The sequence below is a fragment of the Amblyraja radiata genome, chromosome 23 (assembly GCF_010909765.2).
Source record: "Amblyraja radiata isolate CabotCenter1 chromosome 23, sAmbRad1.1.pri, whole genome shotgun sequence".
Classification (NCBI taxonomy): Eukaryota; Metazoa; Chordata; class Chondrichthyes; order Rajiformes; family Rajidae; genus Amblyraja; species Amblyraja radiata.
In genome coordinates this window covers 22,344-39,555 of record NC_045978.1, presented here as the reverse complement: position 1 = coordinate 39,555, position 17,212 = coordinate 22,344, and the positions used below count along the sequence as shown (strand labels likewise).

Genomic DNA, 17,212 nt, shown 5'->3' with positions numbered 1-17,212 from the left:
TGGAAAAAATAACTTAAATATTTAAGGTCGACAAAAATGCTGGCGAATACAGCGGGTGAGGTAGCATCTATGGAGCGAAGGAAAAGGCGGCGTTTTGGGTCGAGACCCTTCTTCAGACTGAGGATATTGATATTTAATATAATTTAATTGATATTTAGTATAATAATATTGTTGATATATAATATAATTCTGCTGCACAAAATAAGCTGTGTAAACATTAAATCAAATAGATTCAAACATTTTATTGGGTTCATTCATGATCAACCATGGTGAAATTTATCATTTGAAAATAGGTAGCCATCTTATGTTTAATGAGGCTTTATTTAGACAAAATATTAAAGAAAAAGTACAAAGTTCCATGTAAAACCTAGGTACCAAATCATAATTATAGATACTGTTATTCATATTCCTGCTTTCATTGTTAAGGTTTATTTTTGCCCTTTGTTATTTCATTGATTTTCAGAAGCTTCCATTATTATAGTCATAGTCATATAGCTTGGAAACTTGCCCATGCTGACCAACATACCACATCTACACTAGTCCCACCTGCCTGCGTTTGGCCCATATCCCTCTAAACCTGTCTAAATGTTAAACGTGATAGTACCTGCAGCAACTAACATCTCTTGCAGCTTGTTTCATACACCCACTACCCTTTGTGTAATAAAATTGGCCCACAGGTTCCTATTAAATCTTTCCCTCTTCACCTTAAACCCATGTTCTCTGGTCCTCGATTTTCCTACTCTGGGCAAAATTATGTTTAATGACAGAGTAATTGACCAAGTTCCAATCCAATTTACAGATAAGATGAACAGAATAACAACACCTTTTTGACTATTTTTGTCCTATTTCTATCGCCACATTGTCCAATATTCATAGCCTATTTTGCACAAATGTCTGGGAAACAAATTTGCTCTTTAAAGTAAGTGGATTGCATCTGAGGTGAGCAGTGTGTGCTTAGAAAGAAAATAATTCTGAAATAATAAGCTGAGAAATAACAAGGTGAGATAACAAGCAATAACTAGAGTCCCTAGATATTTAATCATCCTTATCCTTGGCGCCATGTTTAAGAATACGAGTGAATTCCACATAGTTGAAATTGCTTTTCTTGTCAATAGGTGCTTCACGGAAAAGTTCATCAACTTCTTCATCTGTGAACCTGTCACCCATAGTGGTCAGAAGATCCCGCAGGTGGTCTTCATGAATGAAGCCTACAGGAAATTTAGGTATTGTTTACATTCAGTTGTTCAATAATCAGATGTTGTCGTTTCCATCATTGTATTGATTAATGCATTTCTTGTCCCAGTTCTACAACTCCAAGTTCAAAGAATTGTAACAAAGCGCAAACTAGTATTTAATGCAACAACATTTTATATACTTAATTTTTGGACCACAAGCTCAAGTAAACATTGATTTTAAATGTTTGCAGGTTCAGAATCCCCATTATCAAATTTTGCTCACATGAACTACATAGAGGGAGAGTGATATAGTGTGGAAACAGGCCCTTCGCCCTACTTGCCCACACCGGCCAGCATGTCCCAGCTACACTAGTCATAGAGTCAGAGTGATATAGCATGGAAAAAGGCCCTTCGCCCAACTTGCCCACACCGGCCAACGTCCCAGCTAACTAGTCCCACCTGCCCGCATTTGGTCCACATCCCTCCAAACCTGTTCTATCCATGTACCTGTCTAACTGTTTCTTAAACATTGGGATAGTCCCCATCTCAACTACCTCTTCTGGCAGCTCGTTCCATAAACTCACCACCCTTTGTGTGAAAAAGATACCCCTCAGATTCCTCTTTTCCCCTTGACTGTAAACCTATGTCCTCTGGTCCTCGATTCACCTACTCTGGGCAAGAGACTCTGTGCATCTACCCAATCTATTCCTCTCGTGATTTTGTACAACTCTATAAGATCTCCCCTCATCCTCCTGCACTCCAAGGAATAGAATCCAAGCCTGCTCAACCTCTCCCTTTAGCTCAAACCCTCTAGCCCTGGCAACATCCTCGTAAATCTTCTCTGTACCCTTTCCAGCTTGACAACATCTTTCCTATAGTGGTGTCCAGAACTGAACATAATACTCTAAATGCAGCCTCACCAACGTCTTATACAACTGCAACAAGACCTCCCAACCTCTATACTCTGACTGATGAAGGCCAAAGTGCCAAAAGCCTTTTTGACCACCTTATCTACCTGCTACTCAACCTTCATGGAACCATGCACCTGTATTCTTAGATCCCTCTGCTTTACAACACTCCACAGAGCCCTACCATTCACTGTGTAGGTCCTGGCCACGTTAGACTTCTCAAACTGCAACGCCTCACATTTCTTTGTATTAAATCCCACCAACCATTCCTCAGCCAACCTGGCTAATCGATCCAGATCCTGCTGCAATTGTTTCACAATCATCTTCACTATCTGCAAAACTACCCACAACAAAAAAAACAACATTTTGTATCAACAGCAAACTTGCTTATCTTGCTATATACGTTCTTATCCAAATCATTGATATGGATGACAAACAGTAAAGAGCCCAACACCGAACCATGAGGCACCCCACTAGTCACAGGCCTCCAGTCTGTGAAGCAACCTTTCACCATCACCCTCTGCTACCTCCCATTAATCCAATTTTCTATCAATTCAGCTATCTCTCCTTGGATCCCATGCGATCTAACCTTCCAGAGCAGTCACCAAAAAACTCTATCAGATTTGTGAGACACGACCTCCCACCTACAAAACCATCCCTGATCAGCCCATGTCCATCTAAATGCATGTACAGTGCATTCAGAAAGTATTCAGACCCTTCACCTTTTCCACATTTTGTTATTACAGCCTTATTCTAAAATGGATTAAATTCATTTTTTTTAAATCATCAATCTACACACAATACCTCATAATAAAAAATAAAAAATAGGTGTTTAGATTTTTTAGCAAAGTAATTAAAAATAAATAATTTTCACTCCTCTCAGAGCTGGGCAATGAAAATATCAGCAGTGGCTCTTCATTGTAGAGAGCCATGTTTCTGCAAAGGATATCTCAAAACTTGTCATTGTGAAGAAAATGTGTGTGGTACACTGGGATGCGTTTCATACTTAAATCAGCATCCTGTTAGTCCTGCCGATGGTGATAATTGCCATTTGCCATGAAATATAATTATTCTGTGCCTTTATCCTGCATTGTATAATAGAAAATTATTTAAATGTGGCCAAAATGAATCAGAAATTAGTGTAATTTGGCTTTATTCCAGGAATTCGTCCGGGAATCGCTCTTTTAATCCTGATGTAATTTCTACATGGAGGCTATACACCATATCAGTAGAGCAAGTGTAGGAAGGAACTGCAAATGCTGGTTTAAACTGAAGATAGACACAAAATGCTGGAGTAACTCAGCGGGTCAGGCAGCATCTCTGGAGAAAAGGAATGGGTGACATTTCGGTCAACACCCTTCTTAAGACTAGAGTAAGGGGAAAGGGAAACGAGAGATATAGACGGTGATGTGATGTAATGTAGTCGCAAAAGGGAGGCAGTCCCCCTAGTCAATACCACTGGTCCCCCTAGTCCTCAGAGTCAATATTACCAACAACTTCTGCTGGACCACCCATATTTAAGTTACGACCAAGAAGGCACTCCAACACCTCTATTTCCTTAGAAGGCTTAGGAGGTTTGGCATGTCCCGTACAACTCTCACCAACTTCTATAGGTGTACCATAGAAAGCATTTTATCAGGATGCATCACTGCTCGGTTTGGGAACAGCTCCATCCAAGACCGTGACAAACTGCAGCATATTGTGGATGCAGCCCAGGCCATCACACAAACCAACCTCCCTTCTATTGATTCCATTTATACCTCATGCTGCCTCGGCAAGGCCAGCAGCATAATTAAGGACAAGTCGTATACTGGCCACTCCCTCTTCTCCCCTCTCCCATCAGGCAAAAGATATAGAAGTGTGAAAACGCACACCTCCAGATTCTAGGATAGTTTCTTCCCAGCTGTTATCAGGCAACTGAATCTTCCTACCACAACCAGAGAGCAGTGCTGGGTCGCTATCTACCTCTTTGATGTCCCTCGGACAATCCTTGACCGGATTTTGCTGGCTTTACCTTGAAGTAAATGTTATTCCCTTATCGTGTATCTATACACTGTAAATGGTTGATTGTAATCATGTATTGTCTTTCTGCTGACTGGTTAGTATGCAACAATAGGCTTTCCACTCTACCGTTATTCCCTTATCGTGTATCTATACACTGTAAATGGTTGATTGTAATCATGTATTGTCTTTCTGCTGACTGGTTAGTATGCAACAATAGGCTTTCCACTCTACCTCGGTACACGTGACAATAAATTAAACTGAACTAGTCCTTACCTTTCACCCCAACAGCCATCGCATACAACATATAATCCTCTGGCATTTTCACCACCTCCAACGTGGTTCCACTACCAGTCACATCTTCCCATCTCCACCCCTTTCCGCCTGCCGCAGAGACTGTTCCCTCCGCAACTCCCTGGTTAACTCATTCCTTCCCACCCAAACCACCCCCTCCCCAGGTACCTTCCTCAGCAACCGCAGAAAATACAATACCTGTCCCTGTACCTCCACCCTCGACTCTGTCCAGGGACCTCGACAGTCCTTTCAGGTGAGGCAGAGGTTCACTTGCACCTCCTCCAACCTCATCTACTGTTGTTCAAGATGTGGCCTCTTATACATCGACAAGACCAAACGTAGACTGGGCGATCGTTTTGCTGAACACCTTTGCTCAGTCTGCCTGGACCTACCTGATCTCCCGGTTGCCAAGCACTTTAATTCCCCTTCCCTTTACCAAACTGACCTTTCTGTCCTAGGCCTACTCCATTGTCAGAGTGAGGGTAGCTTACAACCCAGGGGTATGAATATTGATTTCTCTAACTTCAAGTAACCCTTGCATTCCCTGTCTTCATCCCTCCCCCACCTAAGTCACCCCAGCTTCTCATTCTCACCTAGCAAACATATAACAATGGCTTGTTTCCTTTATCATCATTACTTTTTTGCTTATGTTCCATATCCCTCTACATTACCGTCTTTATCTCTCATTTCCCTGACTCTAGTCTGAAGAACGGTCTCGACCCAAAACGTCACCCATTCCTTCTCTCCAGGGTTTCTATTCAATCCATATGGAATACTGTATTTGGAGCATTGAATAGGAACATGATCTACATTGCCAAGAGAATATCCTGACACAGGTCCTTGTATTGATGCTGGATTGGGGCACTTGCCAATGATATCCTGTACTTCCCTTTAATAGATCTGGCACCATTTTTCATTGTCCTACCCTGACCCATGATCCACTGAGATCTCTGAATGAGATATGAATCTCCAATTTGTTGCTTACATATATACGCACCTCTCCTCAAGTGTGAACCTCCCCCATGGTCACAATATAAGATTACGCTCCATTTTTTCCACCCCTTCCCAACTTCTAACCATAGCATAGATCCTACTGTATTCCCTATCAATCACAGTACAATCCAGGAAAACTTGGTAAGGCTCATAATAATAGTACCGACTTAAAATTTACCCTCAATATGAATCAAATTCTGACCAATCTCCAATCAGCTCATGATCCTTACAAATCCAAATATAGTCAGAGTCATGCAGCATTGAAATCATGCCCTTCAGCCCACTGAGTCTGGCTATCAAACACCCTTGTACATTAACCAAAACTAATCCCATTTTTTGGCCTTCCTACATTGTCCCCGAATCTCCTGTTTCTAGTACTCACCCACACACTAGGGTTAATCTATAATGGCCAATTAACTTACTAACTGCATGATGTGGGAGGAAACTGGAGTACCCAGAATGAACGTATGTCAGGGAGAAACTCCACACACACGGTACTAGAGGTCAGGATTTAACCCAGGTCACAGAAGTTGTAAGACAGCAGCTCTATTTACTGTACCATGGTGCAATTAGAACTGTCGGCAGCACAGGATTTCTTTATGCTTTTACAATAAATTCTCAAGATTACTAACTTTTATTAAAGCCAAGTTACCTGTTCCTTCTTCATCAAAACAAGCAAAAGCATTTCGAATGACATCCTCTGGATCTGTCCCATTTAGTTTCTCACCGAACATAGTCAGGAACATGGTAAAGTTAATGGGCCCTGGAGCCTCACTCATCATCCCTTCGAGATATTCATCTGACGGGTTCTTTCCTGTACACAGAGTTGAAAGTAAGCTGCGTGTGGTATATTAACGAAGACAAAACAGCAAACGAGGAACGTGTAGCGCAATGTAGCAAACCTACTGGCTTTGTATAAATCGCTATTGGCAAAGGAGAATAAGTTTGTGTAATGTTTTTGATATATTTCAATAAGGATGCTGTGAGTTACAATGGAATAAACACGATTGTCCGTCTAATTTAACAACCATCTTAACAGAATAGAATGGATCTTCTATAAAAAAACACCAAACTGTTAGAGGAAAGTACACAAAGTGCTGCTGGAGTAACTCAGCAGGCCAGACAGAATTTCTGCGGAACATGGATAGGTGACATTTCAGGTCGGGCCATCTTTTGTGTGCCTTTGTGTAAACCTGCAGCTGAAATTCCTTGTTTTTACATTTAAACTGCCGGAGGAACTCGCCGAGTCAGGCAGCATCAGTGGAGGGAAATGGACAGATGATATTTTGGGCCAGGACCTTTCATCAGAGGATGGATGTTCTTTTGCCTGGAGATGACTTGTCATCTGATTCATCTCGTGTGTGCCTACCAAGGAGTTGGCTCACAGCTCCTTGGTAGGCAGCTCAGGGCCTCCCCAGGGCAAGTGACAAGTTACATTGACCAGTTTGAGAGATTCTGTGCTCAGACTCGCCAGCTGTTAAAACTCAATCAGATGTTTCTGACTTTCACAAACATTCAAAGTCACTCAAAACCTGTCGGAAACACAAAAATCTTTAATGTTAAAATACTTTAAAAACATCCCAACAGGCAGTCTTATATTCCCACTTGCAGAAACATATTCACACTCATAAATTACTTCAAGTAATGTGACTTAACTCACCATTTAGTCACAAGGAACTGCAGGTGCTGGTTTACACAAAAAAAGCAAAGTAACCTAAAATTGGAAAATTCAATGTTCATATGGTGGGCTATGAGCTAGCCATGCGGAACATGAGGTTTTGTTCATCTAGTTTGGCCCCACTCTGGCAATGGAGTAGGCCCATTGGTCAGTGTGGGAATGGGAAGGGGAATTAAAATGGTTAGCAACCGGGAGATCCAGCGGGCTTGGCAGACCGAGCACAAGTGTGGCCGAGGCTACGCTTAGTCTCGCTGATATACAAGAGGCCACATCGGGAGTAAATGAAGTAGATGAGGTTACAGGAGGTACCGGAGGAGGTGGAATGAGATACAAGGACATGCGGTAGGGCAATTACCTGGGGAGGAGGTGACGTGAGGAGTTCACTAGTCCACTGTGGCTTTGACTCTGCTCAGTCAAGATTCTTATCCCTCCCCTATAGCTGGGTTATGGGCCAATCTGTCAGCAGATCCATGCAAATGTTGGTGGTAGGTTTTTCACCAATGTATTGTATAAATAATCTCAAGCAAAATGTTTTAAATAGTCAAGCAAGAAATAAAGTGCTGGAATAATTAGGCAGGCCCGGCAGCATCTGTGGAGGGAATGGACAGGCAACATTTCGAGCAAGAACCCTTCTCCATTTATAGTTATTGGTGATTGGTTAAACTTTATGTAAACTGTTCAAAGAGTGAGTCTAAAGGCCAAATATTAAATGATTGACTAATAAGTGCGAGCCTCAGTTCCTCTGAAAGCGATGTTCATTTTAGATGATATTGAACATTTACCAAGAGAAGCCAACATATCATGCAAATCTTCTTTGTCAATGAAGCCATCACGGTTTTGGTCTATCATGTTGAATGCCTCTTTGAACTCCTGGATCTGAGACTGATCAAACATCGCAAACACATTGGAAGTCGCACGCTGAGGGCGCTTCTTGGCAGTCTTTGCCTTTGCTCTTTTGCTGGACATGTTGCTGTCTTAATGCTCTGCAGATAAAGAACACACGATAAAAGCTTTATTTTGAACAAAATGACAGACGGGCTGCAAATCACTTTGGATTTATATTTTAGCAAGGAAGGTAATGTTAAGAAGACATGATTTTTTTGGAGAAAACTATCACATTATTGAACCCATAAAGGAGTTTAACTTGCCCATTTTTGCAGCGGCATCTCTGGGAAGTAATTACAAGGATCAATCTCTTAATTTGGGAAATGATCCAAAACCCACCACATAGTTGGATAAAGCTTACCATGTTAAATACCATAAATAGCCTTTTATTTCCCACAGAAACTCGTTTTATCTGACGATAGTGCAGCTGTTTCATTTTAAGTTAACTGTAAAGCTCTTTAATTACCAGAGGCATGTTCAATTTTAAAAATCAACCTTTTCGAGCTAATTGGGGCAATAAACAATTTTGTAAAGCTGCATATTTGAAGCTGGGCTATATTACTTCATAAAAGGAATATTTTAACTGCTTTCTTCAGTTTTGTTAGAGTATAGCTAAACTAATCCAATGTAACTTTTATTTTCTGCCATTTTATCACCACCGTTGAAAAGGTTTAAGTTAATGATGTCCGCATGTTAACTATTTTGAGCACTTGGATTGGAATCATTTTGGGTTGTATTTTAAAAGTTTGATTACAATTATAATGAAATGAGTCGAATGATAGGCTGTCCATTTTGTTAAGCATTATATTATATGGCATTCTGTGAAAATACATGTCAGTCCTTCCCGTATTATCAGATTTATCATTTTATCACTTAAAGAGTCACATTTCATTCTGTACTTTTGCTTCTTAGATGACCTTCAACTAAAGCATGTGAACCATTTCCCTGCTTAGGTTCCAAACTTGAACTCTAGATTTGACAATGTCAGCTACCGTCAGCATGGGCAGAGGAGTAGTACTGGGGCGGCCAGGAGCTCCATGTGAGGGATGGGAAGATTCTCTTGTGTTTTCTGATTGTTACGTTTTGCACTAGGTGAGAACAGGAACAAGCTTGACTGTTTTCATGTCCAGTTGCATGACCCGAGCCAGTTTGGTCCCAATTATATTGCCTGGTTGTATAATCTAACACATTTACAAGTTGGGTTTGGGTTAAGACTCTGTATTTGATCCAGGTGAGGATGATGTGCTTAAATGCCAGTGCATGTGACCTCTGTTCTTAATCAATATTCGGTGTTTCATCTCCAAAACGATTAAGAAGTTATTTGAGATTGTTGTATTTACAGCATTGGAACTAAATTATGAGTCTTAAGCTCAAATATCAGTTACTTTTCCGTTGGGAGATTTTAAAACGCAGCCTACAGAAATGGAACAGTTCCACACTCATCATCTCTGTTTCTAATTAGCAATGGAAAAGAGTGGAGTTGAAGTTGTACTAAGTATCCTTAATTGCCGTTATTATTTAAATGTAGTGTTGGTGTTTTTTAATACTGGTTTTAAATGTGTATATGTGGGGGGGGGAGGGGAAAACTGTTTAAAATCTCTTCCCTGTCCGGGAGACCCGACCTTTTCCCTGTCGGGTCTCCGTTGTCGTTGGGGCCTAGCATCGTGGAGCGGCCTCCAACCTGAACGACCCGGGGGCTCGGGAGACTGCGGAGCTGCGGACTACTCACCATCGTGGGGCTGGCCGGCCTCGGAGCGTGGGGAGCGGAGGTGACTCGCTGCTGCGACTCGACTCCTGGGGCTCGGAGGCTCCAGCAACGCAGCCGCAGGTCCGGTGGACTGGGACATCGGGAGCTCGCGGGTCCGGGGGGAGAGACCGTTACCCGGAGCTCCCGCAACGCGACTTCTCCAGCCCGTGTCGCGGGGTTGGAACGACCCGGAGCGGGGCCGTACATCGCCCGGCGCGGCTTCATGGCCGTGGGACATGCCAGCGCCCGCCGGGGGCTCCAACTTTGTGACATTTAGACCGGGAGCGGGGCCGTAAATCGCCCGGCACGGCCTAAAATGGCCGTGGGACTTATCATCGCCCGCCTGGGGCTTGGACATCGGGAGAGAAATGGAGAACAGGTGGAGAGAAAATACTTTGCCTTCCATCACAGTGGGTTCAGTGTGATGGATGTTTGTGTGAATTAAATTGTGTGTATGTCTGTAGGAAATTGTCTTTGTTTGTATGGCTGTGGAAACGGAATTTCGTTTGAACCTCACTGAGGCTCAAATGACAATAAATATTGTATTGTTGTATTGTATTGTATTTGTTTCTTTGAACTCCCCTTAGAAACAATTTCAAATTGTGTTTATGAACGCTGCCATTACATTGTGTAGTGCTCTACAATTTAATTGCAATCATTCACATCCTACTACTGAAGAACAATTAATCGTGATATTTCCCCCTTTTGCTTTTCTCCCTGTTTTTTCCCTAAAAATAATGACACATTATATTGAGATAAAATCTGAAATTGCCAGAAATACATAGCAAGCAAGCATCATTTGTGGAGAGAGATAAAGAATTAACATTCAGACCTCAGGAAAATGTTTATCTGAAATGTTAACTCTGCTTCTCCCTTCAAACATGCTCCCTGACGTGCTGAATATTGACTCCATAGATGCTGACTCACCTGCTGAATATTGACTCCATAGATGCTGCCTCACCCGCTGAATATTTACACCATAGATGCTGCCTCACCTGCTGAGTTTCTCCAGCATTGTCTACGTGCTGAATATTGACTCCATAGATGCTGCCTCACCTGCTGAGTATTTACTCCATAGATGCCGCCTCACCTGCTGAATATTGACTCCATAGATGCTGCCTCACCTGCTGAGTATTGACTCCATTGATGCTGAGTATTTACTCCATTGATGCTGCCTGACGTGCTGAGTTTCTCCAGCATTGTCTACATGCTGAATATTTACAACATTTTCTGTTTTCATTTCAGATTTTTGGCAACTGCAGGTTTTTGCTTTTTGACTTGTACTAAGATATAGTTCATTGCTCACTGCAGCTCCATTCTAATCCTGACCGTGCATTAGGGTGGATTGGTTCTGGTCTGACAACTATCGAGATGTGTCAAAGTAGCCTTTATTGTCAAAGTAACACCTTGTGTGTTGAATACGATGGCTGATAAGCTGAAAGGTAAGGACTGGAGGGCTTGGTCCCTGTCGTGACTAGGGGGAGGGGAAGCTCGAGAATGGGTCAAGTGGGCTTGTATATGCTGAAATTTAATAGGATGAGAGGGAATCTTAAAGAAACATATAACATTCTTAGAGGTTTAGACAGGGTAGATGCAGGAAAAATTTCCCGATGTTGGGGGAGTCCAGAACCAGGGATCACAGTTTAAGAATAAGGGGTTGGCCATTTAAGACTGAGATGAGGAAAAGAATTTCACCCAGAGAGTTGTGAATCTGTGGAATTCTCTGCCACAGAAGGCAGTGGCGGCCAATTCACTGAATGTTTTCAAGAGAGAATTAGATTTAGCTCTTAGGGCTAATGGAATCAAGGGATTTAAGGAAAAAGCAGGAACAAGCTACTGATTTTGGAAGATCAGCCATGATCATATTGAATGGCAGTGCTGTCTCGAAGGGCCGAATGCCCTACTCCTCCACCTATTTTCTATGTTTCTCTGTTACTAGCTGATGGAGATAATGCAAATCTGGTCACATCCATATAAGGCAATCATTCTAGATAATCAAGTAGTGTATAACTCTTTATTTGCATCTAATTCAGCATCCAAAGGGGTCCTTTATTGAACATAAATGCCCACACGTCAACCCTGCTGATAATATCTTGTTACTGATCATCATATTTATCTCGTAATTACTTACATTCCTACTACTAATAGCACTTAATAACTTTTACACTTAATAAATGAGACAACTGTGTATTCTTAAATGCATTATCCAATTGCTTTACTTCTGAAAAATGATAATGTTGAATAAATTACAAGAATTCCATATATCAAGATTACGGTGCATAAATAAATATTAAAAAACATACAATTTCATTTATCTTTAATACTATCATGTGTAGACACAGACCTACAGATTCTGAAGTTTGGAGCAAAACATCTAATGCTGGAGGAACCCAGTAGGTCAAGCAGCATTTGTGGAGGCGGGCTGGTGGACATTTTGGGTAGAAACCCTACATCAGATTGGCATTTGTAACATTTTTATTTTGCATCATGCTTAACCTCAGTCCATCGTACAATGATCTAACAAAATGCCTCAGTTCAGGCCTGATTAAAATCCATTGTTAAGGAATTGCTCATTTTTTTCCAATTCGCATTAAATTTCCCCGAAACTTTTCTAAGATTCTGGAAGACAGCTCCACTGCTGCTCTTCAAACATGAACCTGGACAGTGTGAATAACACATTTGACCAACATTGCTGTTTCTGTCTTCACTGCCAGTATTACTCAGTGAATGGTGATCAGATAATGTGCCCATCTCTCTAAATCAATAATTGCACTTCTCACACCAAGCTTGAGATGAAATAACTGGTGACTTTCATAGTTTGTGTTGCCATTGAGATAAAAATAAACTGTATTACTCATTTAAACTTATGGAGCTAGAGAGCACAATTCTATTCTTAAGATTATTTAAGTTCTTAAATTTATTGCATTTGAAATAAATCATCAGTCCTCTATTTTACAAACATCTAACACTTTAGCTGTGTTATTTCCCAAATAATTCATTCCTGCAGAATGTACACGTCACCCCTGCACCTACCCATTGACTGAGATTACTTAACACTGCATTCCTAAAGGCTAGAATATTGGTTTCTTATCATTCAAAGACGTAATTGCCCCTTTTAACGTCCACAGCTTGGATTAAAAGTGATTATTTACTGATTGAAACTGATTCAGTATGTATTGTCTTCAAAACAATCAGCCCTGACATGCTTCAATGGGGACCATTTGTATGGTGTTTCTACAAGCATCAATTGTCACGGATAATTATAGAGCTTATCAAAAGCAAGTATTATTATCACGGCTATTTTATTTGAAGTGTCATATGAACAACAATATATTTTATTTTTAACTGTAATTGCTGGAGAGATAGGAATGAATGAGACAATGAATGGAGTGAACACAAAAATATTTTATTTTGGAGTACTTGGTCTCACTATAGTTCAGGGAGCATTGAGAGGTGTGTGAATGGATAGAGAGGGAGGTTGTAGCAGACATAACTTAAGTTACCCAATCTTTAGCTAGAAGAAACTCTGGCAAGTTAACAGTGCAGAGGGAGTGCAAGTGAAGCGCTAGAAATTGTGTCAGTGATAAATGTGTGGAACCTAATATATTGTCTAGCAATTGTGGTATTGATAATTGCCATATGCATGGTGTGCAGTAGTTGATACTTTGGAGACTAAAATGGTATATGGATTTTAAGAGATCAGTAAAGCATGTATAGCAATTACTACTTTTAAAACAAAACTTTGATGGTTTCAAGGCATTTTAGGATGTGCTGAAAGAGATGTGAAAGGAACCATGTAAATATCTCCAGTCTGAAGAAGGATCCCAGTCCAAAATGGCATCTGTCCACCACAGCCATTGTTTGCCTCAGAGTTCTCCAACAGATTTTTGCTCCAGATTCCAGCATCTGCAGTCTTTTGTTTCACCTCGTTTTCTGTTTCCCACTTTGATGAAGGGCCTTCAACGTGAAACATTACTTCTGTTTCCACCGATGTTGCCTGATCTGCTGAGCAGTTCAGGAATTTTTATTCCTTTTTTAAATTTCAAATTCCAGCATCTGCTGTTGTTATAATTATTAACAGATTCTCACCCTCGACAACAATGCATTGCTCCCCTATTCTTCTCCAGTGCTAATAAATTATTTGCTATTGCAATCCTGTCCACATGTGCAACCAAGATGAATATCCAGGAAGGCACTGAGTTCTTCATGTCTGTACCAGGACCACATGGAGTTGAATACAAACAACTTCACAAATAACCCATTGTACCATCAATTGTGCCCCACTTGTGACAGTGGATCCCACTGAAGACTCATTGATTATCTCAGAAGTAAGTTATATTCGACCAAAAGACTGCTTAAGAAGCAATTATTCCTCCTTGTCCCCTGGGAACTCTCGTTGTGATTAGGGTTTCTACATCCCATCTACTTTTCAACAATACCTAGTACTGCAAGGTAAAATCCAAATCTTCACCAAACTTTTGGTCATTGCTCCTAAAATATATTTTATTTAGCGTTGGCCCACAAATATGCATACTACTTAGATTAACTTCCATATTAGAAATACCATACAAAATATAATTGTTGTAATTTTGTCCAGTCAAGTCAAGTCACATTTATTTATATAGCACATTTAAAAAACAACTCTCGTTGGCCAAAGTGCTTTACATTTGTTATAAGAATAGCAAAACAAAACAGACTACATACATATATACATGTAGCCCTCACTCAGAGGACGTCAGGAAAGGCTTGGGAGTATAGATAAGTCTTTAGTCTTGACTTAAAAGAGTCGATGGAGGGGGCAGTTCTGATGGGAAAGGGGGATGCTGTTCCACAGTCTAGGAGCTGCAACCGCAAAGGCACGGTCGCCCCTGAGCTTATGCCTAGACCGTGGGATATTCAGCAACCCCAAGTCGGCCGATCTGAGGGGCCTGGAGGTGGAGTGGTGGGTGAGAAGGCTTTTTATGTAGGTGGGGGCAAGCCCATTGAGAGCTTTGTAGACATGGAGGAGTATCTTGAAGTTTATACGGAACCGCACAGGGAGCCAGTGGAGAGAGGCCAGGATCGGGGTGATGTGGTCCCTTTTTCGGGTGCCCGTCAGGAGTCTCGCTGCGGCGTTTTGGACCAGTTGCAGGCGGGACAGGGAAGATTGGCTGATGCCAGTGTAAAGGGAGTTGCAGTAAACTAGGTGGGAGGAGATGAATGTGTGCATGATCTTTTCCAGATCATCAAACTGGAGGAATTGTTTTATTTTAGCTATCATCCGAATCTGAAAGAAGCTAGCTTTTACCACGGCATTGACTTGTTTGTCAAATTTCAGTGCTGAGTCAAATATCACGCCGAGGTTTTTGACGTGAGGTTTGAGTAGTGGGGTAAAGCTTCCAAGGCTGCCTGCTGTCATTTTGATTGAGTCCGAGGGGCCGAGAAGGATGACCTCAGACTTACTCTCGTTTAGTTGGAGGAAGTTTTGGGCCATCCAACACGTTATATCCTCGAGGCAGTGGGTAAGGTTAAACAGATTAGATTGGTATTTGGGCTTCAGGGGGAGATAGAGTTGGGTAGCAATGGAAGGAAATGCCATGACTTGGACTAAGGGGAGCATATACAGGGAGAAGAGAATGGGGCCAAGGATGGAACCTTGTGGAACCTCACAGCAGAGATTAGCTGGGGAGGAGAATGAGTTGCCCATGTTAGATGTCCAGGCCTATGTCCAGGCATTCAAAGTCAAATCCCTCCTGCTCCAGCAAAACAAACTGGCAGGAACTCAGTGGGTCAGGCAGCAGCGACGGAGGTCAAAGGGGCAGTCGACATTTTGGATCAGACCCCTTCTTAGGACTAGAAGGATCCTGACCTGAAATGTTGTCTGCCCATTTCTCTTCATAGATGCTGCCTGCCCTGTTAAATTTCTTCAGAAGTTATGTTTTTTGTGCAAAATCCCAGGTTCTGCAATCTCTTCTGTTTCCCTCCTGCTCTATTTTTTCAATCATTACTATAATCTGAACCTTTATTGCAATACTTCTCTAAGAATAAGTATTTTTTCACTCTGATCAAGGGAAGGTTTACACATTTTAGGCACCTTGCGTTCTTCATCCTCCTAGGTTGCTGTCAGACAGCATGGAAATAAGCCCTCTTGCCCAACTTGACACACCAACCAGCATGCCACATCTACACCTGCCCATATGCCTCTAAACCTGTTCTATCCATGTACCTGTCCAAATGTTTCTTAAACGTTGTGACTGTACCTGCCTCAACTACCTCATGCGGTAACTCCTTACAATTTACCTTAAACCTATGTCCACTGGTTCTCGATTTCCCCCAGTCTGGGTAAAATACTCTGCATTTACCTAATCTATTCCTGCGCTATAAGGAATAAAGTTCCAGCCCTGCCCAACCTCTCCCTATAGCTCAGGCCCTTGAGTCCTGGCAACATCCTCGTTCTGGGGAAGATTTAGCCAAAACATTTTCAGGAACAAGAAATAAACAACTGCATTTTTATGCTGCTGGGAAGCTCAGGAATGCAAACAACAATCCTTGGTTTAAACTGAATACCAGACCAGTGCTAGATAACTCGACTGGAATCACTGTTAGATGTACTGACTTCTCTACCGAGAAGAATGCAGTGATTTTTGATTCACAGAGCATGCTCATAGGATCATACACAAAAGTTTTCTATTTAAACAATAACAGTTGACATTAAGTTAAAAGCAACTTGTTGTAAGTTGTTCCTCATTATTGAAAAAAAACCCATCTGCAGCCTTCAACTCGGCAAAAGAGGGCGGAATAATGGTGTCCTCTGGCAATAAATTCCAGCGATTATAAATTGTGCTCACGGAATATGTTAACAGGTTCCTGCTGTGTTTAAGATGTCAGCATATATAAGGAGGGGGAAATCTTCAATATCAACTCTTTACATGCTGGAAAGTAGATGTTAATAATTAAATGCTCTGAACGAAAATACAATTTACAACAGCAAACCATGAAGTTCCTCAACTTTCTCCATCTTTTGTGTTTAGATTTAGGGAAAAAACTACAATAGGCTGTAAAGTTTGCTGGTGTATCTTTTCATAAGTTCTGTAAAAGTTAACTTTGGTAAAGCTCCGACTAAAGATGCTACTTTGCTAAATTAACACAGGAAGGCTGTACATTATCTCCAATTCACACTAAAGTACTAATTGTTGAACAATATATTTGTTCAAACACTTCTTACCTGTGGTCAAAAACGATGAGAATTTTCTTCCAGGCTGGAGTGAGCAGAGCTGTGCCAGTCAGTAATTGCTCTGCCGAGGCTGATGCACCAGTCATGTGCGCTCACTGTCCAATTGCTAGTGACATCTGATTATGTTCCCTCCCCTCCCATTCCAGACATTTGTCCATACAAGGCAATAAAATGCTGACTGGATTGCTGCCAAATAGCTTTTTGTACCACGGATTTTGGCATATTAGTCCAAGGAAATCCACATAAACAGATAAGACGCCTTATATAGTTGAAAACCCTAGTGAAGCCAAACAAACACTTGTAATGCAGAAATACACA

At 41.4% G+C, this 17,212-nt stretch overlaps 1 protein-coding gene across 1 annotated transcript; it reads right to left on the bottom strand.

Annotated features, from left to right (window-relative positions):
- Positions 1-222: 222 nt before the first annotated feature.
- On the bottom strand, positions 223-17,005 carry myl9 (myosin light chain 9). The gene is made up of 4 exons (XM_033041284.1): positions 16,886-17,005; positions 7,832-8,032; positions 6,024-6,185; positions 223-1,208 (listed from the first exon to the last, which is right to left on the bottom strand). The coding sequence occupies exons 2-4, from the start codon at positions 8,013-8,015 to the stop codon at positions 1,036-1,038; spliced, it is 519 nt and encodes a 172-aa protein (XP_032897175.1). The 5' UTR covers positions 8,016-8,032; positions 16,886-17,005; the 3' UTR covers positions 223-1,035.
- Between the last annotated feature and the right edge of the window lie 207 nt (positions 17,006-17,212).